This window comes from Somniosus microcephalus, chromosome 2, assembly GCF_052327205.1.
Source record: "Somniosus microcephalus isolate GS21.2 chromosome 2, FLI_Smic_1.0, whole genome shotgun sequence".
Taxonomy (NCBI): Eukaryota; Metazoa; Chordata; class Chondrichthyes; order Squaliformes; family Somniosidae; genus Somniosus; species Somniosus microcephalus.
In genome coordinates, this window is record NC_140988.1 from 383,005,087 (window position 1) to 383,033,058 (window position 27,972).

The window sequence follows — 27,972 nt, forward strand, 5'->3', positions numbered from 1 at the left end:
GAATAGCTTGGCCAGAGTGTAGCCCTGATGTACTGTGCACTGCCTGCCATGGTGGAATAGCTTGGCCAGAGTGTAGCCCTGATGTACTGTGCGCGTTGCTCCCATGTTGGAATAGCTTGGCCAGAGTGTAGCTCTGATGTACTGTGCACTGCCTGCCATGGTGGAATAGCTTGGCCAGAGTGTAGCCCTGATGTACTGTGCACTGCCTCCCATGGTGGAATAGCTTGGTCAGAGTGTAGCCCTGATGTACTGTGCACTGCCTCCCATGGTGGAATAGCTTGGCCAGAGTGTAGCCCTGATGTACTGTGCACTGCCACCCATGGTGGAATAGCTTGACCAGAGTGTAGCCCTGATGTACTGTGCACTGCCTGCCATGGTGGAATAGCTTGGCCAGAGTGTAGCCCTGATGTACTGTGCACTGCCTCCCATGGTGGAATAGCTTGGCCAGAGTGTAGCCCTGATGTACTGTGCACTGCCTGCCATGGTGGAATAGCTTGACCAGAGTGCAGCCCTGATGTACTGTGCACTGCCTCCCATGGTGGAATAGCTTGGCCAGAGTGTAGCCCTGATGTACTGTGTGCGTTGCTCCCATGTTGGAATAGCTTGGCCAGAGTGTAGCTCTGATGTACTGTGCACTGCCTGCCATGGTGGAATAGCTTGGCCAGAGTGTAGCCCTGATGTACTGTGCACTGCCTCCCATGGTGGAATAGCTTGGTCAGAGTGTAGCCCTGATGTACTGTGCACTGCCTCCCATGGTGGAATAGCTTGGCCAGAGTGTAGCCCTGATGTACTGTGCACTGCCTGCCATGGTGGAATAGCTTGCCCAGAGTGTAGCCCTGATGTACTGTGCACTGCCTCCCATGGTGGAATAGCTTGGCCAGAGTGTAGCCCTGATGTACTGTGCACTGCCTCCCATGGGGGAATAGCTTGGCCAGAGTGTAGCCCTGATGTACTGTGCACTGCCTGCCATGGTGGAATAGCTTGACCAGAGTGTAGCCCTGATGTACTGTGCACTGCCTCCCATGGTGGAATAGCTTGGCCAGAGTGTAGCCCTGATGTACTGTGCACTGCCTGCCATGGTGGAATAGCTTGGCCAGAGTGTAGCCCTGATGTACTGTGCACTACCTGCCATGGTGCAATAGCTTGGCCAGTGTGTAGCCCTGATGTACTGTGCACTGCTTCCCATGGTGGAATAGCTTGGCCAGAGTGTAGAGTGCAGAATGGGCACTTGATGCTCATGACTGTCCCAAAGCTGCTGGCTGAGGGCTGGCCATTAGGACTTTCAGCTCCCTTTGCCCATCATGTCAGGTGTACATGCAAGAATGAGGAGGAGACTGGAAAGGGTACTCACCCTGCCAATCCTGGTCAGGTCGTTGTATTTTTTCCGACATTGTTTGTGGGTCCTGGGGGCATCGTCGGTGAACGTCACCCTGTTGGCGATCTGCTTCCAGGCTCTGGTGTATTCTTGGTGGTTCGGATTCCTCCCAGTCTCTGGGAACAAGATCCTGCGCCTCTTCTCCAGAGCTGTCACCATTATTCCCAGATCACGCTCTGAGAAGTGCAGGGCACGCTCACGGGCCTTCTCTGGCGTTGCCATGACTCCCTGGGGCTGAGCAGCAGTGTTGAGGCCTATTTGCAAAGCTGCAGTGTGCAGGGCGTGGCAGCAGACCAATTCGTCCCTTCCCCCTTTTAGCGCTCCAGCAACCTCTTAGGGCGAAGCCACTGAATTTCCGGCAAGGGGGCGCAACTTTGGGGCGAGCGCTAACTTCGGGCGGGCGCTAACGTTAGCGCCCCAAAACTGGCTATACTGAAATTCTAGGCCATGGGATTGGGGGCAAGGTATTGACTTGGATAGCGAACTGGTTGGCAGACAGAAAGCAAAGAGTTGGAATAAACAGGTCTTTTTCTGAGTGGAAGGCAGTGACTAGTGGGGTACCGCAGGGATCGGTCCTTGGACCCCAGCTATTCACAATATATATTAATGATCTAGACGAGGGAACTAGATGTAATATCTCCAAGTTTGCTGATAACACAAAGCTGGGTGGGCGTGTGTGCTGTGAGGAGGATGCCAAGAAACTCCAGGAAGATTTGGACAGGTTGGGTGATTGGGCAGAAGCATGGCAGATGCAATATAACGTGGATAAATGCGAGGTTATCCACTTTGGTGTCAAAAACAGGAAGGCAGATTATTATCTGAATGGCAATAGATTGGGAGAAGGGGAAGTGCAACGAGACCTGGGTGTCCTTGTGCACCAGTCGCTGAAGGTAAGCATGCAGGTGCAGCAGGCAGTTAAGAAGGCAAATGGTATGTTGGCATTCGTAGCGAGAGGGTTTGAGTACAGGAACAAGGATGTCTTGCTGCAGTTGTACAGGGCCTTGGTGAGACCACACCTTGAGTATTGTGTGCAGTTTTGGTCGCCTTATCTGAGGAAGGATGTTCTTGCCATGGAAGGAGTTCAGCGAAGATTCACCAGGCTGATACCTGGGATGGCATGAATGACGTATGAGGAGAGATTGGGTCGATTGGGCTTATACTCGCTGGAGTTTAGAAGAATGAGAGGGGATCTCACTGAAACTTATAAAATTCTAACAGGACCAGACAGACTAGATGCAGGAAGGGTGTTCCCGAGGGTAGGGGAGTCCAGAACCAGGGGTCACAGTCTAAGGATAAGGGGTAAGCCATTTAGGACAGAAATGAGGAGGAATTTCTTCACCCAGAGAGTGGTGAACCTGTGGAATTCTCTACCACAGATGGCAGTAGAGGTCAATTCACTAAATATATTCAAGAAGGAGTTGGATATATTTCTTAACGCTAAAGGGATCAAGGGGTATGGGGAGAAGGCAGGGACAGGGTACTGAATTTGGATGATCAGCCATGATTGCATTGAATGGCGGAGCAGCCTCGAGGGGCCGAATAGCCTACTCCTGCTCCTATCTTCCATGTTTCTATGATTCCTGTTTAATGCCATCCCCAACCTCCGCATTACTGTTTAGGGGTCAGTATACAACTCCCACTAACGTTTTCTGTCCGTTGGTATTTCTCAGCTCTACCCATACAGATTCTGCATCATCAGAGCTAATATCCTTCCTTACAATTGTGTTAATCTCCTCTTTATCCAGCAATGCTACCCCACCTCCTTTTCCTTTTTGCCTGTCTTTCCTGAATATTGAATACCCCTGGATGTTGATTTCCTAGCCCTGATCACCCTGGAGCCATGTTTCCGTAATCCCAATCATATCATATCTGTTTACATCTATTTGCACAGCTAATTCATCCACCTTATTACGAATGCTCCTCGCATTAAGACAGGAACAAGGATGTCTTGCTGCAGTTGTACAGGGCCTTGGTGAGACCACACCTTGAGTATTGTGTGCAGTTTTGGTCACCTTATCTGAGGAAGGATGTTCTGGCCATGGATGGAGTGCAGCGAAGATTTATCAGACTGATACCTGGGATGGCAGGAGTGACGTATGAGGAGAGATTGGGTCGATTGGGCTTATACTCGCTGGAGTTTAGAAGAATGAGAGGGGATCTCATTGAAACTTATAAAATTCTAACAGGACCAGACAGACTAAATGCTGGAAGGATGTTCCGGATGGTCAGGGAGTCCAGAACCGGGGTCACAGTCTAACGATAAGGGGTAAGCCATTTAGGACTGAGATGAGGAGGAATTTCTTCACCCAGAGAGTGGTGAACCTGTGGAATTCTCTACCATAGAAGGCAGTAGAGGCCAATTCATTAAATATATTCAAGAAGGAGTTAGGTATATTTCTTAAGGCGAAAGGGATCAAGGGATACGGGGAGAAGGCAGGGACAGGGTACTGAATTTGGATGATCTGCCATGATTTCATTGAATGGCGGAGCAGGCTCGAGGGGCCAAATGGCCTCCTCCTGTTCCTAAGTTGATCAAGAGATATCAATCAAAGACAGGTAAATGGATTTGAGGTGCAGAGCAGCCATGGTCTAATTGAATGCTGGAGCAGGCTCGCGGGGCTGAATGGCCGACTCCTGTTGCTTTAAATGTATGCAATTACTTAACATAATTGGTAGAAGGCAAACAATCCCATCACTGCCCATCGCCCACGCACCCTGTGCTCTGGGTCGTGACCACATGGAAACCTGTTATTGCTTTCTAGCGAAACAAGTCAGTTTAACCCAAAGGTTAAATGGTCGGGCTGAGCTGTCCCACAGTAAAGCCCAAAGGTTTTTCCCAAATATGGTTTCAAGGTGAGGTCAATCCATGACATCACAGAGTAAGCCCCACCTTCACACTGCGCTTCACACTGAGATGAGACATCACAACAGCTTTGTAAAGTAGATAAAAATGAGCCAGGACGAGATACAACAGTTTGTGTAGGCAAGGGAGCTGCACTGAGTCTGAACAACTGGCTGCTCTTTCTAGGACTGAATGCGGTCGGCTCGAACATCTGAACAGCTTTGCTCTGTGAAGACAACACGAACAATTGAAACATCATCAACCAGCGGCTTGGACAGAATTCGTGAACTTTGAAAGGTTTGTCTTTCTGGGATGGCAGGAATGGCATATGAGGAGAGATTGGGTCGATTGGGCTTATACTCGCTGGAGTTTAGAAGAATGAGAGGGGATCTCATTGAAACTTATAAAATTCTAACAGGACTAGACAGACTAGATGCAGGAAGGATGTTCCCGATGGCGGGGGAGTCCAGAACCAGGGGTCACAGTCTAAGGATAAGGGGTAACCCATTTAGGACAGAGATGAGGAGGAATTTCTTCACCCAGAGAGTAGTGAACCTGTGGAATTCTCTACCACAGAAGGCAGTTGAGGCCAATTCATTAAATATATTCAAGGAGTTGGATATATTTCTTGAGGCTAAAGGGATCAAGGGATATGGGGAGAAAGCAGGGACAGGGTACTGAATTTGGATGATCAGCCATGATCTCATTAAATGGCGGAGCAGGCTCGAGGGGCCGAATGGCCTACCCCTGCTCCTATCTTCTATGTTTCTATCTTTCTATGTCTTAACCTGTTTATCTTGTATTATTAGTGAAAGTCATAATGAGTAATAGGAACAGTTTATCAGATACAGTAATATTGATGCACAGTCAGGTGGAATAGTTCAGTTTGTTATTGGTAGTTCTTCCATAGCGTTGCTCATAGGTAGTCTGGGTCCCGGAGCCTGGTTACTGATGGTTACTGAGCCCCACTCCTCACTGACCGGCTCCTCCCAGTCCTGGAGTTTAATGCTCACTCCCTGATCTGTAAATGTAGACAACTATTTACTGACTGTGACTAACTGTGTTTGGAGCTGTACTTCCAGCTTGTATCATTCCCTGTGAAAGTCAGAGTCAGTTACAGCAAAATCCGTGCAGATATAAAGGCTCAAATCCTGGAAACTGAAAGCAGGTCAGTACATGCTGGTTGTTCTGATCAACTTGTCCTGGACACGAGGATAGTCTGTGGGACAGCTCAGCCCGACCATTAAAAAGTCAAGAGCGTCCCTCTTGAAACCGCTGATTGGTGTTGAATGAACGGGTCTAAATAAGAGGAGAGGCTGACAGGGAGAGTGAACAACTGAATAATCAGTTTCTCAAAGTGTTCACCAGTACTGAGAGCTCAGGGTTAAGACTCGAAGAATGTACTCCTGGGCAGTAATGCCACTGGAGCTGCCTTGACCGAGCTTGGTAACTGCCCACACAGCTCGACGCTGGCCCAGGTGTTGACTTTTTAAAGGGAATTTGATAAATCCTTTTACAGGTTATATGGTTTACTATACGAGGGGAGCGATAAAATGCCTGTCGTTGTCCTTGTTGCAATCCAGTGATTTTTGTCATTTCTTCTTCTGCCACAGGTACAGGTTGGTGTCAGGACGAGTGAGAGGAAATGGACGGTTTCATCAAACTACCAACAGACTAAAGTTGTCAGTAACAAAACCACAAAGACAACTGGATCACACATCCTGACATCACATCAATGCCAGCAGAGATACCACAAAGGAGGAAACAGCAACACTGAAATACCCCTCAACCCATCCATTTCTTTAGTGTCAACTGTACATCTTTTAATTTCTTTATTTGACGGCCAATAACAGGTCCATTTAAACTCGCAGCCAATGATTGGAGATGGTGTTAAACCAACTCTTTCCCTTCTGGCACGTTTCTTTCCCATTTTTAAACATTTCCCACGCCCCTCTCCCTCCTCCCTAGTTCTCCCCTGGGCTGGACCTTCACGTCCAGCCCTCAGGTCCTCGCATCGGCATCAAGCACCAACCCTGCTCCAACTCCAGGCTCAGTTCGGCATTGCTCGGGGTTAACTGCACTGGCACTGGATAGGGCCCAGTGCATACAGTCATCTCCGACCGATGTCGACCGGTGGTCCAAGTGTTGGGACTGAACAGGAAAGTCTCAAGTGTGGACGCTCCGGTTGTTGCCTCGATGGTGTGGAATGGGACGAGCTGGTTAAAGCCAATCCATCCCAGTCAACTACATCGGGTGAAACCCCGGTACCACTTGTACTGAGGCCTCCCAGGATAGAGGAAGAGTCCTCCTCTGGCACCAGCTGGTTCGGAGGTGTCCGTGCCTACTGGTGCCAGAATCAGGCTGGTTCCCCCAAGCGCCACCAGCTACTGTTGGTGTGTCCTTCCCCAGAGGCATCCGTCCCCTCTGGTGACACCAACGCAGCCCCGGGACATTGTCTCCAGTTGGCGCCAGCTCATTTGGGGGCACCACCCTCGGTGGACTCGACCCTACACAGGGTCACCTATGCTGTGGGTGATGTCCACTTTGGTGAGTGCAGCTGCAGATCTCTATTTATAGATCTGTGGCTCCCACCCACCACTGTGGACCCACCTTCAGCCGCTCCCTACGACACTCGAGAGGCACTCCCAGGGAGGGTGCGTGCGCTCCAGAAACCAAACTGGGAGCCTGAGTTGACCACGGCTTCCGTGCGTTGAGGTTTTTCCATGTATTCAAAACAAGGGTGACTTCGAGTCTGAAACTGTGAGTTCCGGAAGTCCCATCACTTGTGGGGGTTGAGTCTTTACCTGGGGTCTTGCAAAGGCCTCAGGCAGCGACCTTTGTTGGATTCCCCCTCCCAATTTCCAAGGCGGTTTGGGCAGACTTGATAGGCGCGCCCCAGTTATGGCCAAGGTAGACAGCCCCGCCACTCTGCCTCACAACTTAAGGTTCGCTGGTACAGCTGGTGAACTTCAGTCGTGAAAGCCTCAGGAAACTAGTCCTGTTCCACCCACCGAAATCCAAATGGTGGGACATGTGGGTCTGGCGGACCTTCCTGCAGGGTTTGGCGCATATCCCGAATTCCCTGCCGTCAAATCCACTGGGGCTGGCTTCACTGACCAGTAGTTGAGTTGAGGGAGCTATCCCTGCCAGAGAGGACCACCTTCAGAGAGCATCTGCTGCAGCAGCAGACTGTGTGGGTGCTCTCAATGTAGGAGCAGGATCTATCGCCCAGTGGATCTTGCATCGCCACTTAGTTTGTCCTCACACCTTGGGGATCCTTCAGGTTCTGCAGATGCCCATTGGTGCTGAGGGCTTCTTTGGCGAGCAAGTGGAGGATCTGCTGTAGCAGAACCTTCAGGCATTCCCGAATTGACACACAAGGGTGGGAGGGCACTGCTCACTTTGTAGCTTAGCCCACCCCATCTATAGGCCCCTTCCACTCGCCAACACCAGTACACTCACCATCACCAATCCATTCACCACCACCATCCACTCACCACCACCAATCCATTCACCCCCACCAGCCTATTCAAGGCCTTATCCGGAGCACAATGTCCTTTGTATCTTGCTAGCCCGTCATTCCAGATTAGGACCTGGAATGCAGGTAGCTCACAAGTAACATTCGAGACCCTGTCCAGCTCCACCTCCCCCAGCAGTGATCATGCCTGGATAGCCCACCTCAGAGTTGTGTGGGTGGGCTATTTCCAGTACTTCCCTGTGGAAGTGGATCACTCTGGATGTTTGGTTTGTCCATCAGAGGAACCATCTACTAGTGGGCATACTGGCAGGTCTTCTACCATCCACACTGAGAGCGTGTGATCGTCATCCAGAAGGCTCAACTGTTGGGGGTATTTCTCCAGTTGAGCCTTCTGGATGACCATCACTCTGCCAGTAAAGTATCCACAGGTCTCCTTTGTCGCAGCATCTGAACTAGAGCTGGTGGTCCTGGGAGCGCAGTGTTCTCCATACATTGGTGCTACAGCCATCAGGCTCTTCAGCTAATGCTTTGACATATGGGTGGGAGCCACATTCAGGATGAATGGTCTTCTCGGCCAGTGATTTCACTTGGCATTTCAACAGGCTCGGGGTCTGAACGGTATAATAGGACATCTCCACTTTCAGACTCGGTGCAGGGTAAGTCAGTGTGTCTGCAGACAGACAATATGACAAGGGTCCGGTAAGTCAACAAACAGGGTGGGACCCTCCTTCCTGGGTCCCTCTGTCAAGTTGACGCATTGCTTCCCATTGGTGCTTGAATGACGGGGTGACACTCTTGGTGCCACATTTGGCCCGGGGAGGACAACACAACAGTCGGCACACTCAGCTGCTCTGTAGTCCACCCTAACTAGTGGATGATCCACACTGAGGTAGTCCAGAACATCTTCAGGACTTGGGGGGTTTACCAGGTCGATCGACTTGCTCGCATCACCGGATAATCACCAATCTGCTGGAGGACCTCAGGCTGTCAGGGCGGAGGCCCGACAGTCTTTTGTGCTTTTGTTTCTGGATTCTGTTGCTCAGGGTTGCCTGATCTCCAGGGTGCTCCAGGAAATTGCAGCAGGTGGTGGTTCTGGTTAACCCTTTGGTTACCTCACAAACCATGATTCAGGGACACCCGGGTTTTGAATATACACTTTGATTTCAGGAGCTCACGGGAGAAATCCAAGTCATTTTTAGAGTATAGAGGACCCTACCTTTTTTAGGGAATTTTTCATTCTGACATCCTCCACACACTGCTGGACACTGTCCAACTGGTATTCAGGGTGAGGAGGGCGGACCGTACCTGCAAGCGAACAGACTCTCCGGCTCCCAGGACAAATAGATCAAAGTGGGTGTTATTCACGGGCGCCAGCGCCAGATCCAAACAGTTAGCTGAACCGTCAGGATCTGGATTTGGATCCTGCCAGCTTCTGATTGATGGCCTGGCAGTTGAGATGGAATGCCCGTTAGATTAGGGTATACCAGCCGTGCGGCACTCATGGGTAATGCTCACTTTATTGTGTCTGTCCTGGTCATTTAAGCCTCTGTTCCCATACAAGTACCTCCACCCTCTTCGTCCTCTGTACTACTTGGTTAGTCGCCAGCTGTGTGTGCAGAATGCCTGAATGAAGATCACAGCTCCCTTGTCAGCTGTTCCCATGTCAGCTGCTCCCTTGTAAGCTCCTCTTCATTCTTCAAGTGACGCGGCATTTGCCACCCACCTGGTTGTCTCTTGGGTCTAGTGGGGAGTGTTGGTATGTCTTTTCCTCGTTCTGGGTTGTCTTTGGGTGTCAACAAACTGGGTTCTGGGGTGTGCTAAAAGTTAACACTGCACGGGAGTCGGGGAGGGAGGGGAAAAACAAGTAGGTTTGTCCTTCAAAGTTAGGATGTCTTAACAAAATGTCTTAACAGGGAAGGTCACGCCTTAAGAGATTTTCCCCAGGCAAATTGTGCCGGTGCATCCCGGTAATTAGATCCACGTTCCACCCCCAATTCGGCCTGTCAATGTTTAGGAACGGATGTTCCCAGCAAATTAAATGGTGTCACAGTTAACACTTTAAAGAAAAGATTGGGGACAGTTTTCGTTCAACCTGGAATGACAGAAATGGAAACACTAGACAACCTGCCAACCAGTCTCTCGTCATCGCTGAATATTGTGTTTGTGACTGCTGCTACAGAACTAGACAGGAGATTGTTGAAGACCAGGCTCCCGGGGATTGTGTTCAATTGATGTTAGCAGAGCTGAAGTGAGAAAGTAATTGTCTTAGAATATTTGGGCCATAATGATCTCCTGGACTAGTTTCGATCGCCTAAGGGGGTCGGAGAGGAATTTCCCAGATTTTTTTCCCAAATTGGCCTGGGTTTTTATGTCTGGTTTTTTGCCTCTCCCAGGAGATCACATGGTGGGGGGTCTATATATTGCGATGGACAAGGCTGGATGGACCAGAGAGTCTTTTCGTGTACAAGTCATCTTTCAATAACTGAAATGTGAGAAGTTTAACATCTGAAAATAAACATGGATTGAAAATGAACAAACTTACTGTGTGTCTCCTGATTTGTGCACGGATCATTGAAGGGAACAGAAAGGGGAAGAGATGAGTTCTGATTGTCCCTGGGCTCAGTTACTGACTGGGTGAACTCTTTGAGCCACACACTAGGCTGGACCCAGATTGATTCCCCAGCCTGCACATACAAACATACAAAAAGACATACAAAAGTAGATGAAGACTATCAGGCCCATTAAGCTCACCCCATCCAGTAGACAGTATGACCTCACATGCTGCCGTCCCACCTACCAGTTACGCTATCTCTGGAAACAGACAAAGAAACATGGCCAATTCAGGAAAAACCTCTGGGTTCTTGTTCCTGATCACTGCCCAGTAAACCCTCGTGTGATACTCAGAATGCCACCTGGTGATGCTTCCCAGAGTGCAACAGTCTGCCAACACGCGGTCTGATCTCTCGAATGAAGAATAGCCCCCACCCCTCTCACCCCACCTTTCGGCCGGCCCGGGAAACACAAGGGAGAGTCGGACACTGTGGGGAGGGAGTTATCGAGTGAGATGACAGCCCTCGAAACCAGCTAGCGAAACTGAGCCTGCCTCATCAGAACAAGCATTTAATCCAGGACTTGAGTAATGGTGTTTGTGTGAGCCTCAATCCAACTGAGAGTTTAACAGTCGAGATACAGTCAGTTTCAGTAACTACCCCCCGGCACCCTGTTACTGGCTGTATCTCTACTGATGTTAATCCAGCTCCCTCACACTTTCACTCAGCAACCCCTCCCCCCCAGCACCCTGTGTTACTGACTGTATCTCTACTGATGTTAATCCAGCTCCCTCACACTGTCACTCAGTAACCCTCCCCCAGCGCTCTGTGTTACTGACTGTATCTCTACTGATGTTAATCCAGCTCTCTCACACTGTCACTCAGTAACCCCTCCCCCAGCGCCCTGTTACTGACTGTATCTCTACTGATGTTAATCCAGCTCCCTCACACTGTCACTCAGTAACCCCTCTCCCCAGCACCCTGTGTTACTGACTGTATCTCTACTGATGTTAATCCAGCTCCCTCACACTGTCACTCAGCAACCCTCCCCCGGCGCCCTGTGTCACTGACTGTATCTCTACTGATGTTAATCTAGCTCCCTCACATCAGTAACCCCTCCCCCCAGCACCCTGTGTTACTGACTGTATCTCTACTGATGTTAATCCAGCTCCCTCACACTGTCACTCAGTAACCCCTCCCCCCAGTGCCCTGTGTTACTGACTGTACCTCTACTGATGTTAATATTACTCCCTTCTAGTGTTAGCCTCAACACAACACAATGCAAGTTCTGCCGATTGGAAAGCAAAAATTCAACAGTAAGTAAGTGCGGAGGTTTTTTTGGAAGGCGCGGAGGTGGAGAGACACCACATTTTAAGTGGAATTGAAGTGAAATTTGCATTAAACTGAGCAAGGTTTACTGGAAGCATCAATGACCATGTACAGCAATCATCCACTCCATTATGTGCTCTCCTTGGATCTTATGCTATCCCTAAGTGGTGTATGACCCTAAGACAAGGTCATACACCAAGCACTGAGATGGGTACTTACCGCAGGACAATATAAAATTGGGTGATGTGAGCAGGATGTATGGAAACGTCTGTAAAAGACCAAAGTAGACGAGGTTTGTGAAGAGTCCGACTCCAATCATTAACATGGGGAAATTCTCGAAGAGGTAGAGACCAACCAGCACTCCCGTGGAGAACTGAGGAGTCAAGAAAGAGATTTGAAGGCAAACAACAACTTGCATTTATAGATCACCATTAATGTAGAAACACATAGAATTAGATCGAGTTACAGCAAGTCTACAGCACAGAAACAAGTCATCCACCGAACTGCTCCATGCCGTTGTTTATGTTCCACATGAGCCTCCTCCCTCCCCTCTTCATCTCACCCCATCAACATATCCTCCTATTCCTTTCTCCCTCATGTGCTTATCAAGCCCTGGACCTTGTCCAACAGGTACGAGGTACTTGCTGCCTGTATGGATGAGGAAAAGGACTACAGGGAGGATGGGCAAACTGACCACAGCACCGTGGTACAGGGGGCCATCCAAGTGGGGGGAGAAGGAAGGAATGTGGTAGTAGTAGGGGACGGTATAGTCAGGGGGATAGATACTGTTCTCTGCAGCCGTGAAAGAGAGTCCTGTTGCCTGCCAGGGCTAAGGTTGATTGGGTGGTGTTTCTGGGGGGATTGACAGTGGATAGACAATGGCAAGCATTCAAAGATAGAATGGAAGAATTCCAGAACATGTTTATACCGGTTTGGCATAAAAATAAACCTAAAAAGGTGACTCAACCGTGGATAACGAGGGAAATTAGGGACAGCATAAAATCAAAAAAAAGGGCATATCAACTGGCAAAAAAAAGCACCAGACCGGAAGATTGGGGGCAGTACAGGATACAGCAAAAGAGGACAAAGGGATTAATCAGGAAGGGGAAAATAGAATACGAAAGTAAACTTGCAGCAAACATAAAGACAGACTGCAAAAGCTTTTATCGGTATATCAGGAGGAAAAGACTGGTAAAATCCCAAGTCGGTCCCTTGCAGTCCGATTCGGGAGAATATATAATGGAGAACAAGGAAATGGCAGACCAATTAAACTCATACTTTGGTTCTGTATTCACAAAGGAGGACACAAATAACCTCCCAGGAATATCGGCAAACATAGGGACTAATGAGAGGGAGGAGCTGACAGAAATTAGTATCTCTAGGGATATGGTGTTGGGTAAGTTGAGGGGACTGAAGGCCGACAAATCCCCGGGGCCTGATAAACTACATCCTAGGGTACTTAAGGAGGTGGCCCTGGAGATAGCAGATGCTCTAAGGATCATCTTCCGGAACTCCATTGACTCGGGAACAGTACCCGTGGATTGGAGGGTAGCTAATGTTACCCCAATATTTAAAAAGGGGGGTAGAGAGAAAGCAGGGAATTATAGACCAGTAAGCCTTACATCGGTTGTGGGCAAAATGCTAGAGTCCATTATTAAGGATAAAATAGCGGAGCACTTGACAAATGGGGAAAGGATCGGACAGAGTCAACATGGATTTACAAAGGGTAAATCGTGTTTGACTAATCTGCTGGAATTTTTTGAGGAAGTAACTGGTAAAATAGATGGGGGAGAGCCAGTGGATGTGGTGTACCTTGACTTCCAGAAAGCCTTCGATAAGGTTCCACACAAAAGATTATCATGCAAAATTAAGGCTCATGGGATTGGGGGCAAAGTATTAACGTGGATAGAGAACTGGCTGGCGGATAGAAAACAGAGAGTTGGAATAAACGGCTCGTTTTCGGAGTGGCAGGCAGTGACCAGCGGGGTGCCGCAAGGATCTGTCCTGGGATCCCAGCTGTTCACAATATATATAAATGATCTGGATCAGGGAATTGGATGCAATATTTCCAAATTCGCTGACGACACTAAACTAGGAGGAGGGGTGGGCTCTGATGAGGATGTCAGGAGGCTACAGTGCGATTTGGACAGGTTGGGGGAATGGGCGGATACGTGGCAGATGCACTATAATGTGGATAAATGCGAGGTTATCCACTTTGGGGGTAAAAACAGGAGGGTAGATTATTATCTAAATGGCAATAGATTGGGAGATGGGGAAGTGCAGAGGGACCTGGGTGTACTTGTGCACCAGTCACTGAAGGAGAGCATGCAGGTGCAACAGGCGATTAAGAAGGCAAATGGTATGTTGGCCTTCATATCAAGGGGGTTCGAGTATAGGAATAGGGATACCTTACTACAGCTGTACAAGGTGCTGGTGAGACCGCATCTGGAGTATTGTGTACAGTTTTGGTCGCCTCATCTGCGGAAGGATGTTCTTGCCATGGAAAGAGTGCAACGGCGATTCACCAGGCTGATACCTGGAATGGCGGGAATGACCTACGAAGAGAGATTAAATAGTTTGGGCTTGTACTCACTGGAGTTTAGAAGATTGAGAGGGGATCTCATCGAAACATATAAAATTATGGCAGGCCTGGACAGGCTGAATTCAGAGAGAATGTTTCCAATGGCCGGGGAGCACAGAACCAGGGGCCACAGTCTAAAAATAGCGGGCAAATCATTTAAAACAGAGATGAGGAAGAATTTCTTCACTCAAAGAGTGGTGAGCCTGTGGAATTCCCTGCCACAGAGGGCTGTGAAGGCTAATTCAATAAATATTTTCAAGAGAGAATTGGATATATTTCTGAAGGCTAAGGGGATTAAGGGTTACGGAGAAAAGGCGGGGACGGGGTACTGAACTGGTAAGATCAGCTATGATCTCAGACGAAGATCAGCCATGATCTCATTGAATGGCGGAGCAGGCTCGAAGGGCCGAATGGCCTACTCCTGTTCCTATCTCTATGTTTCTATGTTTCTATCTCCTCGCGGCTGGAGAAGAACTTGGAGTGGAAGGGGGAGGATCCAGTTGTTGTGGTCCATGTAGGACCCAACGACATAGGTAGAACTAAGAATGAGGTTCTGCTGAGGGAGTTTGAGGAGCTAGGGTCTAAATTAATTAATAAGCAGAACCACAAGGGTAATAATCTCTGGATTACTACCTGAGCCACGTGCAAATTGGCATAGGGTCAAGCAGATCAGAGAGTTAAATGCGTGGCTCAAAGAGTGGTGTGGGAAAAAGGGGTTTCAATTCATGGGGCACTGGCACCAGTACTGGGGAAAGAAGGAGCTGTTCCGTCGGGACGGGCTCCACTTAAACCGGGCTGGGACCAGCGTCCTGGCGAATCGAATAACTAAGGTTGTAGACAGGGCTTTAAACTAAAAAAGGGGGGGGGTGAAGAGGTCAGGTGAGGGGAAATTTAGAAATCTAAAGAGAAAGGTCAAGGCAATAGAGCAGTGTAGCAATCTGGGTAAAAATAAGCAGAGTGTGACAGGAAGGGACAGAGAGTTTAATGGTAGCAGTGCAGCAGAGAATAAGGTCAAAGCAGGGAATAATGGTAAAAAAATGTAAATTACGGCTCTTTATCTGAATGCACGAAGCATTCGTAACAAGATAGATGAACTAGAGGCACAAATAGAGATAAATGGGTTTGATCTAATAGCCATTACAGAGATGTGGTTGCAAGGTGGCCAAGGTTGGGAACTAAATGTTCCAGGGTACTTGACATTTCGAAAAGACAGGCAGAATGGAAAAGGAGGGGGAGTAGCCCTGATAATAAAGGACGACATAAGGACAGTAGCGAGAAAGGATCTCGGCTCGGAAGATCAGGAAGTAGAATCAGTCTGGGTGGAGATAAGGAATAACAAGGGGCAGAAAACACTGGTAGGGTTAGTATATAGGCCCCCTAACAGTAGCTATACTGTTGGACAGAATATTAATCAAGAAATAGTAGGAGCTTGCAACAAAGGTAATGCAATAATCTTGGGGGACTTTAATCTTCATATAGACTGGACAAATCAAATTGGCAAAGGTAGTCTGGAGGACGAGTTCATGGAATGCATTCGGGACAGTTTCCTAGAACAATGTGTCTGGAACCAACCAGGGAACAGGCTATTATAGATCTTGTATTGTGTAATGAGACAGGGTTAATTAGCAATCTCATAGTAAAGGATCCTCTGGGGCAGAGTGATCATAATATGATAGAATTTCACATTAATTTTGAGAGTGACTTGCCTAAGTCCGAAACTAGAGTCTTAAACTTAAATAAAGCCAATTACATGGGTATGAGGGGCAAGTTGGCTAAGGCAGATTGGAAAAATAGATTAAAAGCTATGGCGGTAGATAAGCAGAGGCTAGCAGTTAAAGAAATATTTCATAATTCTCAACAAAAATACATTCCATTGAGAAACAAAAACTCCACAGGAAAAGTGATCCAACCGTGGTTAACTAAAGAAGTTAAGGATAGCATTAGTGTAGTGTATGTGCCTTTAAGAGCCTCAGGTGTGCTGTGGTGCCGGTGATTGCCACTCGGGCTATATAAGCCTGTGTATTGTGTATATCCGTTAGAACCCCCCCAGACTTTGCTTAGTAAATACCTATGAACCAACTCCTGTCTTCAGTGTCTTTATCAACACACGGACACTACAGTGGCGACGAAGTGGAAACAGACTTACCTGCAATTTGGCAGCACCTCAAGGACATCGATTCCTCGGGCGTCCTGAAGACTCAAGGAAGTGAAAGAAGCTGTGGTTTTACCAGCTGGCCAAGCTGGTGGCAGGTACTGCGCTAATCCTTCCTGGGCGTCAGGCTGGGGCTCCAGCGGCTGGCTCTACAGCTGAGACAGGCAGCGAAATTGGAGGCAGGCAATAACGGACTGGGAGGGAGCACTCGGGAGACGGCCGGCACGGCAAGCAGGTCAGTGTTCAGACCTGGAAACTCCGGCGGGAACGAGTCTCCAACAGTAAATTAAAAAACAAAAAAAACAAACGGAAACCGCAGTAAACAGCGTTGTCATCGGCAGCAGCGGCGGGAAAGCGCGGGAAGCGCCATATCTTTTCTACAGAAAAGAAAGAAAAGCGCAGGAAGCGCCATATCTTTTCTAAGATGCCTAATTCTGGCAATATTGATGTTTTTGATAACGAGATAGAGGATTGGACCACATATGTGGAAAGAGTGGAGGTATATTGCACCGCAAATGGAATAGAAGATGAAAAAAAAGCTTCAGTGCTTCTGGATCTAATGGGCGTAAAGACATACAAGCTGTTACGAAACTTAATCACTCCTCCAGCCGAACCGATGGACAAGAATTTTGAGGACACTGCCAATTCGAGGCAGGACTGGCAGATTCTCTGCGAGACAAATTCATCTGCGATCCCCTAAGTGTAGAAACACAAAAAAAGGTATCTTCTGAGAAAAATTTAACACTGGACAAGGCTTTCAGTGCAATAGGAGCTGCAAAGATACAGCAAAGGCCACAGGACTTCGGCACCCATGAAATGACACGGGGTTTCGAGAGATGTTATCGCTGTGGCAGATCCACCCATGACCAGAGGGACTGCTGGTTCAAGGAAAAAGCATGCAGGCGATGCGGAAAGATGGGACACATTCCACGTGTGTGCCGATCTGAAAACAAAAAAATCTACTAACGGGAAAAGAATCAATAAGGAAAAGCACAGAAAGGTACAAATGATGACAGACAGTAGCTCCGAAGACCAGAAGAGCGATAGCGACTCCAGGAACAAGAGACTAAGCTCTCTCAAATTACATAATGTAATTGCCAAAGAAGATTACCAGACCATTTGGGTTACCCTCACAATAGCAGGGTCCCCAGTTAAAATGGAGCTAGATACAGGATCAGCTCTGACCGTCATAAATCGACAGGATTACGAGCGGCTATTTCCGCATATACCTTTAAAAGACACATCCATTATCTTGAAAACATATACGGGGCAGAAAGTATACCCCAAAGGAAAAATAAGGGTGCCTGTTGTATACAACGGCAAGGAAATACAGAAGTTGTATTTATACGTTCTACAAGATGGTGGTCCACCGCTGTTGGGACGTGAATGGATCAGAAAAATACGTTTAGACTGGCACTCCATTCAGGCACTGACGGTGACCAGTAAGAAAAAAAATGATGATGACGTCATACCTGAACGATTAAAAGACATCTTGGCCAACGCCAAGGAAGTATTTCAAGAGAAACTAGGAACCTTGAAAGGCATCACCGCCTCAATAAAAGTGGAAGATGCAGCAATTCCCAAGTTTTTTAAGGCAAGACCGGTACCATACGCAATTCGTCCAGCAGTCGAGGCAGAGCAGGAGAATTTGGAAAAGGCAGGCGTATTATCTAAAATAGATTGGAGCGAGTGGGCAACACCCATCGTCCCAGTCATGAAGAAAGCATTGAAGAATGATAAATCTGAAGAACAGAGAAAAATTCACATCTGTGGAGACTTCAAGGTGATGGTAAACCCGATCCTTCACACGGTACAGTATCCTCTTCCGAGGATAGAAGGTATTTTCGCCTCACGATCCGGAGGGAAACGTTTCACCAAAATTGACTTGGCACAGGCATATCTACAGATGGAGGTTGACGAGGCCTCTAAAAAATCTCACGATAAATACACACAAAGGTCTGTACCAGTACAATCGACTGGTTTTCGGAGTAGCATCCGCTCCAGCTATCTGGCAAAGAGCTATGGAGCAAGTCCTCCAAGGGATTCCGGGGACTCAATGCTACCTAGACGACATCCTTGTAACAGGAGAAAACGACAACGAGCACCTTGCCAATTTAGAGCAGGTGCTCACTAGGCTGAGAGAACGGGGCCTACGAGCAAATCGCCCCAAGTGCGAATTTTTCCGAAATCAAATATCATATTGTGGCCACATAGTAAATAAGGAAGGGTTGCATAAGTCACCTGAAAAAATTGAGGCGGTCATAAAAGCCCCAGCACCTGAAAATGTTTCACAATTAAGGTCGTTCCTGGGATTAATAAATTACTATCATAAGTTTTTACCGAACTTATCAACTCTTCTACACCCTCTTAATGAACTGCTACAAACAGGAGTAATTTGGAAATGGAACGAAGACTGCAAAAGTGCCTTCCATAAATGCAAAGACTTAATCACGTCCAAGGAAGTTTTGGCTCATTACAACCCATCACTGCCAATCAGACTGGCGTGCGATGCATCCCCTTACGGCATAGGAGCAGTATTATCGCATAAATTCCCTGATGGCTTGGAACGGCCGATAGCTTTTGCGTCACGCTCATTGAACTCAGCGAAGCGTAACTATGCCCAAATCGACAGGGAAGCACTCAGCCTGGTATGGGGAGTGAAGAAATTCAACCATTACCTACACGGACAAAAATTTACCTTGTTGACTGACCATCAACCCCTCATCTCCATATTCAACCCTAAAAAGGGTGTTCCCATTATGACAGCAAAGGCTAGAGGTGGTCCCTTTTTCTAGGGGCACACCAATACAACATAGAATACAAAGGGTCAAAACAGCATGGGAATGCTGACGGTTTATCGTGCCTACCGTTGCCAATGGTAGAAGAGGCACCTACAGTAGACCCAATGGAGATGTTCCACTCTACCATAGTGGAATGTCTACCAGTAACAAATTCTGCCATTGAAAGGGAAACGAGAAATGACCCGACTTTTTCACGGGTCTACGATTTAACAGTGAAGGGATGGCCAGCACATGGCGAACCAGTTGCCAGCATTCTCGCAAAGAAGAGAACAGCTGTCAGTGTGCCGAGGAACCTTGATGTGTGGATCCAGAGTGGTGATTCCACCCAAACTCCAGGATAAAGTGCTAAAGGAGCTTCACGAGGGGCACCTGGGTGGAGTGAAAATGAAGAACCTAGCCAGGGCGTTTGTATGGTGGCCAGGTATCGATGGAGACATCGAAGAAATGACCAAGAGCTGCCTAGGATGCCAGAAGGTCCAAAACGCTCCACCACAAGCCCCTCTACATCCATGGGAGTGGCCCTCATCTCCCTGGCAAAGGGTACACATCGACTTTGCTGGTCCATTTATGGACTCAATGTTCTTAATCGCGGTTGATGCACACTCCAAGTGGCTGGAGGTAATAAAGATGTCCTCCACCACCACGGAAAAAACCATCACAGTATTAAAGACCATATTTGCCAGGAATGGGCTGCCGGAACAGATCTGTTCTGATAATGGACCGCAATTTGTGTCCGAAGAATTCAGAAAGTTCTTAAAAAACAATGGGGTTAAGCACTACACATCCGCCCCATACCATCCCGCCACCAATGGATTGGCTGAAAGGTTTGTCCAGACCTTCAAGAAGGCCATAAAGGCCATGGGTAATGAAGACATAAAACATCAGCACAAGGTGGATAACTTCTTATTCGCATACAGGAATGCAACACATATGGTTACCAACCAAACTCCCGCCATGATGTTCTTCAATAGAAACCTAAGATGCCGGCTGGATTTGGTCAAGCCCAACATCAGAAGGGACGTGGAGAACCGGCAGTTTCAAGGCATGAATGAAAGGCCAACTAGAACCTTCCAGATAGGTCAACAAGTTTTGGCCCGGGACTACCGTACCGAGAAATGGCAGCCTGGAACTATCTGCACACGACTAGGACCGCTGATGTATACCGTGGGCATCGGAGAAAGCATAATAAGGCGCCATGCTGACCAAATCATAGAGTCATCCGAAAAGGGACAACCTACACCACAACTCTATACATCTAACGATGAAGTAGAGATACCCATATCCACCTCCGATCCGGTGATACTGGAACCCGATGAACCTGACACTGGCATTCAAGCCGAATCAGCCTTGCCAGAAGAACCTACTACACCACCAGAAACTACTACACCCCCGAGGCGTTATCCGGACCGAGTCAGGAAGCCTCCTGAGAGACTGACTTATAATTAATTAACTACAACAATGTATATTATTTTGCTTATAACATGTAATTAATAATTACTTAAAATATGATGTACTGGTTAGCTAAAAGAGGAGGAATTGTAGTGTATGTGCCTTTAAGAGCCCCAGGTGTGCTGTGGTGCCGGTGATTGCCACTCGGGCTATATAAGCCTGTGTATTGTGTATATCCGTTAGAACCCCCCCCAGACTTTGCTTAGTAAATACCTGTGGTAAACCACTGTTAACCTGTACATGCCTGTGTGGTAAACCACTGTTAACCCTGTACAAGTCCAGGCATGTCTCAGCCCCTGGCTCCACCCCTAAGCCCGGGTATAAAGGTGACTCACCACCCTTCCCCCGGGAGCTCTTAGGATGGATTCACTAGCAGAGGCATGCTCTAGTTCTTAGTCAATAAAAGCCTACTTCATTTAAGTCCATCTCATAGTCTTTGGTATTGTTGATAGCGCATCAATTTTATTGACTAATTTTCAACATGGAGCAAATCTTGAAGCCGGAACGTTTAGACCTGGATCCTCAAGCAGCAGATGCAGCCAATAACGTTGAACACTGGCTGAGCTGTTTCGAAGCCTTCCTGGAGGCCTCCAGCACTACTGTCACTACAGATGATGCGAAATGGCTTGTCTTGAACTCACGGGTGAGCCACCGAGTCTACTCGATCATCCGAGACGCCACTACTTACGCGGCCGCCATCGTGACGCTAAAGGAACAATACGTGAGGCCTGTTAATGAGGTCTACGCCAGACACCTCCTGGCTACCCGAAAACAGCGCCCCGGGGAATCGGGCGCTGAATATTTACTGGCACTGAGAGTCCTCGGCCGGGACTGTAATTGCAAAGCGGTGACGGCCAAGGAATGCACGGAAGACCTGATCTGAGACGCCTATGTAGCCGGCATCGGGTCCAACTATACTCGGCAGAGGCTGCTGGAACAGAGGGGGCTCGACCTGCAGAAGACGGTGGCCCTCGCTAACTCGTTAGACGTGGCCCTCCAGAACATGGACGCCTACCTCCCTGACCGGATGGCCACGTGGATGCCACGGGAGCAGCCATCTTGGGACCCGGTAAGGCCACAAGCCGCCAGCAGCCCAACTACAGCTGCAATGACCAGAGGCCAGAAATGCTACTTCTGCGGCCAGGCCAAGCACCCCAGACAGCAATGCCCAGCAAAGGACGCGACCTGCTCCAAATGCGGCAAGAAAGGCCACTACGCGAGAGTGTGCAAGGCGAAATCGACCCCCAATTCCAGCAGCGCCACGTGTGAACCGTACAGGCCGCCATTTTGGACCCCACCAACCACGTGTGAGCCGTGCGGGCCGCCATTTTGGACACCACCAGCCGAGGGGGAGCCGCCATCTTGGACACCATCTCGGGACCAGGCCCTCGGCACGGGCGAATACTACAGCGACCCACCGACCTCGACGATGGCCTCCATCACCCTGGACCAATCTAGGCCCCATCAACTAGCCAGGTCCATGATGAACGTAAAGGTAAATGGCCATGCCACAAATTGCCTTTTCGACTGCGGAAGCACGGAGAGCTTCATCCACCCCGACACGGTGCGATGCTACTCCCTATCGGTTATGCGCACACGCCACCAGGTCTTTATGGCCTCAAAGTCCCATACGGCGGACGTCGGCGGCTACTGTGTAGCGACTCTGACAGTGAACGGCGTGGAGTACAGAGAGTTTAAATTCCTCGTCCTGCCACAGCTCTGCGCTCCCGTACTGCTAGGATTAGACTTCCAGTGCCATCTGGAGAGCGTCACGATGGCATATGGCGGGCCCCTGCCCCCACTTACAGTCTGCAGCCAGCAGAATTTAAACACGGCGCCGCGCAAAGTATGCAGCCTGTCCACCCTGAAGGTCAAACCCCCCCCGTTGTTCGCTAACCTCACCAAAGACTGCAAGCCAATTGCTACTAAAAGCAGGCGGTACAGTGCCGGGGATAGGAGCTTTATTAAATCAGAAGTACAAAGACTCCTGAGGGAAGGGATTATCGAGGGCAGCACCAGCCCATGGCGAGCCCAAGTGGTGGTAGTAAAGACCGGCGAAAAACAGCGCCTGGTTATTGATTACAGCCAGACGATCAATCGATACACGCAATTAGACGCATACCCACTTCCCCGCATATCTGACATGGTCAACCAGATAGCACAATACCGGGTATTCTCGACGATTGATCTGAAGTCGGCATACCACCAGCTCCCCATCAGGCCTGAGGACCGCCAGTACACGGCCTTCGAGGCTGACGGTCACCTCTACCACTTCCTCCGAGTCCCCTTTGGCGTCACCAACGGGGTCTCGGTCTTCCAAAGGGAGATGGACCGGATGGTTGACCAGAACGCGCTGCAGGCCACCTTCCCCTATCTAGACAACGTCACCATCTGCGGCCATGACCGGCAGGACCACGACGCCAACCTAGAAAAATTCCTCCGTACGGCCCAATGGCTGAATCTGACATACAACAGAGAAAAATGTATGTTCCGCACCGCGCGCCTCGCTATTCTTGGCTGCGTGGTGGAAAACGGAGTCATCGGCCCCGACCCCGACCGAATGCGCCCCCTCCTGGAACTACCCCCACTGCCTAAAAGCCCTGAAGAGATGCCTAGGGTTCTTCTCTTACTACGCCCAGTGGGTGCCCAACTATGCGGACAAAGCCCGGCCCCTCATCAAGTCAACCTCCTTCCCCCTGACGGCAGAGGCCCGTGCGGCCTTCACGCTCATAAAAGAGGACATTGCGAAGGCCACAATGCACGCAGTGGATGAGTCCATCCCTTTCCAAGTGGAGAGCGATGCATCCGACTTCGCCCTAGCCGCAACCCTTAACCAGGCGGGGAGACCCGTGGCCTTCTTTTCACGGACCCTCCAGGGCCTCGAAATTCGACACTCCTCAGTCGAGAAGGAGGCCCAGGCGATAGTGGAGGCTGTACGGCACTGGAGACATTACCTGGCCGGTAAACGTTTCACCCTGCTCACTGACCAACGGTCAGTAGCATTTATGTTTAACAACAGACAAAGGGGGAAAATCAAAAATGATAAGATATTGCGGTGGAGGATCGAGTTATCCACCTACAACTACGATATCTTATACCGGCCCGGGAAACTTAATGAGCCCCCAGACGCCCTATCCCGTGGGACATGTGCCAACGCACAAGTCGATAGGCTACGGACCCTCCACAATGATCTCTGCCACCCGGGGGTCACCAGGTTCTTCCACTTTATTAAAGCTCGCAACCTGCCTTACTCCATCGAGGAGGTCAGGACCATGACCAGGAACTGCCAGGTCTGCGCCGAATGCAAACCGCATTTTTATAGGCCAGACAGGGCACACCTGATTAAAGCCACCCGCCCCTTCGAACGTCTCAGCGTCGATTTCAAGGGGCCCCTTCCCTCCTCTGACCACAACACGTACTTCCTCAATATTATTGACGAGTACTCCCGTTTCCCCTTCGTCATCCCCTGCCCGGACATGACCAGCGCCACAGTCATCAGGTGCCTCCACAACCTGTTCGCCATATTTGGCTTCCCCAATTACATCCACAGCGACAGGGGCTCGTCGTTCATGAGCGACGAGCTGCGCCAGTACCTGCTCGAGAAGGGCATAGCCACGAGCAGGACTACCAGCTACAACCCCTGGGGTAACGGACAGGTAGAGAGGGAGAACGCAACGGTGTGGAAGACCGCCATGCTCACCCTAAAATCCAAGGGCCTCCCAATCTCCCGCTGGCAAGATGTCCTCCCCGATGCGCTCCACTCCATACGCTCACTGCTCTGTACTGCCACAAACGCCACCCCTCACGAGAAGATGTTCGTCTTCCCCAGGAAATCCACCTCGGGGACATCACTACCGCCATGGCTGACGTCTCCGGGACCCGTCCTGCTCAGGAAACACGTGAGGAGCCATAAGATGGACCCCCTGGTCGAAAAGGTTCACCTCCTCCACGCCAACCCACAGTATGCCTACGTGGCGTATCCTGACGGGCGGGAGGACACAGTCTCAATTCGAGACCTCGCACCCTCAGGTACCACCCGAAACACCATCGATCACCATCCACTACCTCCACCCACCACCACTACCCACGACGCACCACCGGGGTGTCTACCACGAACTGACGACATGCCGGTGCCATCCTTACCCCGAGAGGATGACACGACAGTGCTCCGTCCCACGCGAGAAGCGGCCGCGGGCAAAGAACCGCCGCAACCGGCACCACGAAGATCATTACGGCAGACAAGACCGCCAGAGAGACTTTCGTATACGAACTTTTGAAACACTTCACCCCGCCGGACTCTTTTTTAAACGAGGGGTGAATGTGGTAAACCACTGTTAACCTGTACATGCCTGTGTGGTAAACCACTGTTAACCCTGTACAAGTCCAGGCATGTCTCAGCCCCTGGCTCCACCCCTAAGCCCGGGTATAAAGGTGACTCACCACCCTTCCCCCGGGAGCTCTTAGGATGGATTCACTAGCAGAGGCATGCTCTAGTTCTTAGTCAATAAAAGCCTACTTCATTTAAGTCCATCTCGTAGTCTTTGGGATTGTTGATAGCGCATCAATACCTATGAACCAACTCCTGTCTTCAGTGTCTTTATCAACACACGGGCACTACAATTAGTTTAAAAGCAGCTTATAATGTTGCAAAGAATAATAGTAGGCCTGAGGATTGGGAGAGTTTCAGAAACCAGCAAAGGTTGACCAAAAAATTGATAAAAAGGTTAAAAATAGAATGAGAGAAAACTAGCAAGAAATATAAAAGCAGATTGTAAGAGTTTCTACAAGTATGTAAAAAGGAAAAGAGTAGCAAAGGTAAACGTTGGTCCCTTAGAGGCTGAGACAGGGGAAATTATTACGGGGTATAAGGAAATGGCAGAAATGTTAAACAAATATTTTGTATCTGTCTTCACAGTAGAAGACACAAAAAGCACACCAAAAATGGTGGGGAACCAAGGGTCTAATGAGAGTGAGGAACTGAACGTAATTAATGTAAGTAGAGAAAAAGTACTAGAGAAACTAATGGGACTAAAAGCCGATAAATCCCCTGGACCTGACGGCCGACATCCTAGGGTTCGAAAAGAGGTGGCTCAAGAGATAGTGGATGCATTGGTTTTGATCTTCCAAAATTCCCGATTCTGGAATGGTCTCAGCAGATTGGAAGGTCACAAATGTAGCACCGTTATTCAAGAAAGGAAGGAGAGAAAAAACAGGGAACTACAGGCCAGTTAGCCTGACATCAGTCACCGGGAAAATGCTGGAATCCATTGTTAAGGAAGTGGTGTCAAGTCACTTAGAAAATCATAACATGATTAGGCAGAGTCAACATGGTTTTAGGAAAGGGAAATCCTGTTTGACAAATTTATTAGAGTTTTTTGAGGATGTAACTAGCAGGGTAGATAAAGGGGAACCAGTGGATGTAGTATATTTGGATTTCCGAAAGGCATTCGAGAAGGTGCCACATAAAAGATTATTACACAAGATTAGGGCTCATGGGGTTGGGGGTAATATAATAGCATGGATAGAGGATTGGAAAACAGAGAGTAGGGATAAATGGATCTTTTTCAGGTTGGCAGGCTGTAACTAGTGGGGTGCCGCAAGGATCAGTGTTGGGGCCTCAGCTATTTACAATCTATATTAATGACCTAGATGAAGGGACCGAGTGTAATGTATCCAAGTTTGCTGATGATACAAAGCTAGGTGGGACAGTAAGCTGTGAGGAGAACACAGAGTCTGCAAAGGGATATAGATAGACTGAGTGAGTGGGCAGTAAGGTGGCAGATGGAGTATAATGTAGGGAAATGTGAGGTTATTCACTTTGGTAGGAAGAATAGAAAAACAGAATATTTTTTAAATGGTGAGAAACTTTCAAATGTTGGTGTTGAGAGAGATTTGGGTGTCCTCGTGCAAGAAACACAGAAAGTTACCATGCAGGTACAGCAAGCAATAAGGAAGGCAAGTGGCATGTTGGCCTTTATTGCGAGGGGGTTGGAGTATAAGAGTAAGGAAGTCTTGCTCCAATTGTACAGGGCCTTGGTGAGACCACACCTGGAGTACTGGGCACAGTTTTGGTCTCCTTATCCAAGGAAGGATATACTTACCTTGGAGGCGGTGCAACGAAGGTTCACTAGATTGATTCCTGGGATGAGAGGGTTGTCCTATGAGGAGAGATTGTGTAGAATGGGCCGATACTCTCTGGAGTTTAGAAGAATGAGAGGTGATCTCATTGAAACATACAAGATTCTGAAGGGGATTGACAGGGTAGATGCTGAGAGGTTGTTTCCCCCTGGCTGGAGTGTCTAGAACTAGGGGGCATAGTCTCAGGATAAGGGGTCGGCCATTTAAGACTGAGATGAGGAGGAATTTCTTCACTCAGAGGGTTGTGAATCTTTGGAATTCTCTGCCCCAGAGGGCTGTGAATGCTGAGTCTTTGAGTATATTCAAGGCTGAGATCGATAGATTTTTGGACTCTAGGTGAATCGAGGGATATGGAGATCGGGCGGGAAAGTGGAGTTGAAGTTAAAGATCAGCCATGATCTTACTGAATGGTGGAGCAGGCTCGAGGGGCCGAATGGCTGACTCCTGCTCTTACTTCTTCATGTTATGTTCCCTTTAAATGCATCTCTGCTATTCTCCTCAACCACTCCCTGTGGTAGCGAGTTCCACATTCTCACCACTCTCTGGGTAAAGAAGTTTCTCCTCAATTCCCGATTGGATTTATTAGTGACTGTCTTATATTGATGGCCCCTAGTTCTGGTCTCCCCCACAAGTGGAAACTCCTTCTCTACGTCTACCCTATCGAACCCTTTCATAATCTTAAAGACCTCGATCAGGTCACCCCTTAGTCTTCTCTTTTCCAGAGAAAAGAGCCCCCGCCTGTTCAGTCTTTCCTGTTAGTTATAACCTCCCAGTTCTGGCATCATTCTAGTGAATCTTATTTGCACCTGCTTCAGTGCCTCTACATCCTTTTTGTAATATGGAGACCAGAACAGTTCACTATATGCCAAGTGTGGTCTAATGGCCCAACGCACTTCACAGCGGGAGAAATGGGCACAAAGCGGCATTGAGAGCGCGAGGCCGAGGCAGCGCAAGGCTCTGCCGGCAACTGTATGGTGATAGGGCAGGGAGGGGATGCAAGGGAGAGCAACCGAGGGCATGGGGTGGCGTGCAAGGGCCAGGAGACTGCAGCGGTAGGATGGGACAAGGCCTTGGAGGGGTTTGAATTTGACGTGTTTGGAGCAAGTGGGAGGGAATAGGCTTATAGGCGCGGGGGACGGAGTGCAGACAGGTCACGAGTTCTTGATGGTCGGGTTTTGTGTAGGGCGGGGCTCGGGGGGAGGGGGCCATCGAGGTGGGCGCAAAGGAAGTGAAGTGTCAGCTGAGGATCGTGCGAGGACTGAGGGTTGGTGTGGTGGT

At 49.0% G+C, this 27,972-nt stretch overlaps 1 protein-coding gene across 1 annotated transcript in view; it reads right to left on the reverse strand.

Annotated features, from left to right (window-relative positions):
* Positions 1-27,972, reverse strand: part of LOC147123800 (protein TEX261-like) — a 118,326-nt gene that overhangs the window by 59,653 nt on the left and 30,701 nt on the right. Inside the window, exon 3 of the mRNA XM_085967173.1 lies at positions 11,793-11,946. Within this exon, the coding sequence (XP_085823299.1) occupies positions 11,793-11,946 (154 nt within the window). The remainder of the gene's footprint in view (positions 1-11,792; positions 11,947-27,972) is intronic.